Source organism: Pteropus vampyrus, unplaced genomic scaffold, assembly GCF_000151845.1.
Source record: "Pteropus vampyrus isolate Shadow unplaced genomic scaffold, Pvam_2.0 Scaffold942, whole genome shotgun sequence".
Lineage (NCBI taxonomy): Eukaryota > Metazoa > Chordata > Mammalia > Chiroptera > Pteropodidae > Pteropus > Pteropus vampyrus.
Genome location: NW_011889723.1, coordinates 8,629 through 12,130, shown reverse-complemented (window position 1 = coordinate 12,130; position 3,502 = coordinate 8,629). Strand labels below are relative to the sequence as shown.

Below are 3,502 nucleotides of genomic sequence, written 5' to 3'. Positions count from 1 at the left end.
GGAAGAAAGTGGCCCCCACACTAAGGAAAGAAAGCTGCAAGGACAACCTTCACAATGTGTCCAATGATCACATGAGTCGAGCAAGGAGAATTGTGAAGTGGGAAGAGTAAAGGAGGCAGAGTCTAAAAGTCTCTTAGAATTATAAACAGCTTATTGCTTATCTTCATTGAGACTCACTTTTTCTTATCTAAAATGGCGTGAAGACCTAATAAATCTTGTTTTCTGCATTTAGAGAGTTAAAGTATGTAAAGAACATGTCAAAATGTATGCCTCATAGTGGGCCTCCAACAATAATCAGGTCACTCCCCTCACTTAATGCCTAATTTTTTGACTGAATTAAAACTTCAAATTAAACCAAGGTATCCTTATACAACAGATCCAAATGTTATTTCTCTTATTAAATTTTAGGAATAGACATACTTGCTTCCTTATATGTTGTTTTAAGTATCAAAAATAATCAGATGGCAGAGAAATTCCTGTTGACAAGTACAAAGGAATATCTTAACATTTTTGACATTGGTCAATAAAATTATGTTTCAAGTATACAATTCAACAATACATCATCTGTATATTGCATAGCGTATTCACCATCCAAAGTCAAATCTCCTTATTTTTGACTCCCTTAACCCTTATCTACCTCCCCTCTTCCTCCCTTTCCCTCTGGTAAACACTAAATTGTTGTCTGTGTCTACAAGTTTTTGTTCATTTATCTTGTTTGTTGCTTTCAGTTTTGTACCCTACATGTAAGTGAAATTGTATGGTTCTCAACATTTTCTGTCTGACTTATTTCATGTATTAGCATATCAATCACAAGATCCATCTATGTGGTCGCAAATGGCAGTATTTCATCTTTGCTTATGGCTGAGTAATATTCTATTGTATATATGTACCACAACATTCTTTAAAATTACTCACACTCCCACAAGACTCCATCTACTGAGAATGTCAGACTGCCTTATATTTCCTCCTTCAGTTCTTACACCTTCCAAGTTTACCGCTGACAAATAAGTTGTAATTCTCATTAATCTTCTAAACACACCACTGCGTACTTGATATAGCCCCTCAGACACAATCATCAACCTTAATTTCCCTCTTCAAACCTTCATGTTGTCTTAGAGTAAAAAAAACATTTACTCAATACTTTTCCTATCCTTACTTCTGACTTACTCTAATCTCCTAACCAGGTATCATTTAGTCTAGATTCTATTGAACTGTTTCTCACCAGGAATTTCAAACTTGATCAATTTTAATAGATTAAGTGTTGATTATATCCTCATCCAGGCCTGCATTTGTGGGAAAAGGTTCTACTCCTTATAAATTTGAGATAACCATGCATAAGCTAGAACACACAGTCACCTCAAAGAACAAGTGTACCATACTCTGGCATTACTGCATTGTCAAAGTATGAAAGAAATAGCTCCAGATGACCAGTGAGTTAGAGAAAGGGATAATTATGAGAAGTAACACTAAAGGAGAGTTTTGTAGTAATGTAGCTTTGCTTTGCTTCATAAAGCATTATGTAGTCATGTAGAATGATCTGGTTATTTTTCCATGTACATAGAGAAGCATTACTGCTGAAATGTATTGCTACATGTGAGATAAAGCTACAACAAATTCGACATCATCTTTCTTGAAGGATTAAGTAAATATTTAAGACTGCCGATAACTTTCTTATCTATAGACATAAACATACCACAGGCAACCGTGTTTTATTTGAAAGAAAGTAGGACTGAGATTTAGAAGACCTGGATTCAAATTTTGTCGCTGGAACTCTTAGATGTGTGAACTGAGGCAAGTAAATTAGTAAACTTACTTTGGCTTCAATTTGTTTCTCTGTAAAATGCGGGTAGTAATGTTGGAACTACCAGTTTAGTACATGGGTAAATCAGATAACTAAAGCGAATATGTCCTATATGAAATAAAGCATTTATTTAATGTAAATATACATATCATACTTATAGGGCAACATTTGCCTTTTTGTTGAGATTAAAGAAAAGAATGTTTACCCTTGTTGCTTCAAATGGGTCCTAAAGTCTTTGTAATGAAAAAGAAAATAATTTCCTTTTTATTCAAGAAAAACTGTGAGCCACAGAATATTTAAGAAAATAAGAGCAAATTAAAAGTAATTTCAAAATTTCTGGCTTATTCTTTGTGCCAGGAAAAAATTTAGAGGTAGGTTATTATTATTTCTTCCTTCGGTGGGGGTCTCTCTTTTTGGTTTTGGTAGATTCATCGTATCAAAAATAATTCAGTAGTGATTCTCTCACTCCCCGACTGTCCCTTCCCTATTTACCTAAGAATTTCTCTACTCTCTTTTGCTTTACCCACAAGCTAAGTAGAAATTAATGAAGTCCTGAGATCAAAGTCCTATGAAAAAGCCAACTTCATCTAAGTAACATATGTATGAAGAATTTAGTAAAGTAGCAGTGAGGCACTGGAGAAAAACATACTCTAGAATCATCAAACTATGGATTTGTCATTGTTCCTTCTATTGCATATCCTGAAACTATGCAGATGAACACTGAAGACTTGTTAAAGTACATTAAAAGTTATCAAAAGCAAAGAGCCTAATCATTATTAGATACTCTATAAATGTTCATTTCTGGGCCTTTTTTTTTTTTCTGCCAACGATTTGAAAAATTTGTTAGCTTTCTTTCACATTTTACATGGACATAATCATCCCTAGTTATGTATGCCATCATATTCTTAGAATTACGAACAGCTTAAGTTACTCTCCTCTTCAACAAACTCCTCATGGCATTTTTCACCTCTGTGTTTCTCACTGTGTAAATGATAGGATTAAACATGGGAGTGAGGATTGCAAAGAATACAGTCACCAATTTGTCCACAGGGTAGGTGACCACAGGACGCATATAGGTAAATATACAAGGCACAAAAAAGAGTACAACTACGCAAAAGTGGGAACCACATGTAGAGAGAGCTTTGCGCCGAGCTTCAGAGCCATGGGATTTCAGAGAGCTCAGGATGACTACGTAGGAGACGAATAACATGGAAAAAATGAGAAAGCACATGGCTCCACTGTTGGCCGCCACTACCATTCCGAGCCTATAGGTGTCGCTGCAGGCAAGTTTCAGCAGTGGGAAGAGATCACACATGAAATGGTCGATGACATTGGGACCACAGAAAGGCAAGTTGACCATGAAAAGAATCTGTACAGTGGCATGCAGTATCCCCCCAATCCAGGCCACCATCACCAGGAGGTGGCAGAGTCGTTGTTGCATGATGGTCGTGTAGTGCAAGGGCTTGCAGATAGCCACATAACGGTCGTAGGCCATGACGATAAGGAGGATGATCTCTGACCCTCCTAGTAAGTGCTCCACAAAGAGCTGAGTCAGGCAGCTACTGAAGGAGACGGTTCTCCTCTGGTACAGCAGGTCAATGATCATTTTGGGGGTGGTGACTGACGTGTAGGAGGCATCTATGAAGGACAAGTAAGTGAGAAAGAAGTACATGGGAGTAGAAAGTGTGGGGCTGAAGGAGA

At 37.0% G+C, this 3,502-nt stretch overlaps 1 protein-coding gene across 1 annotated transcript; it reads right to left on the bottom strand.

Moving 5' to 3' along the window:
* Positions 1-2,723: 2,723 nt before the first annotated feature.
* On the bottom strand, positions 2,724-3,492 carry LOC105309913 (olfactory receptor 140-like; the record flags this gene model as incomplete). The annotated part of the gene is made up of 1 exon (XM_011386118.1): positions 2,724-3,492. A coding segment is annotated over one exon (769 nt), but the record flags the coding sequence as incomplete, so codon positions are not given.
* Between the last annotated feature and the right edge of the window lie 10 nt (positions 3,493-3,502).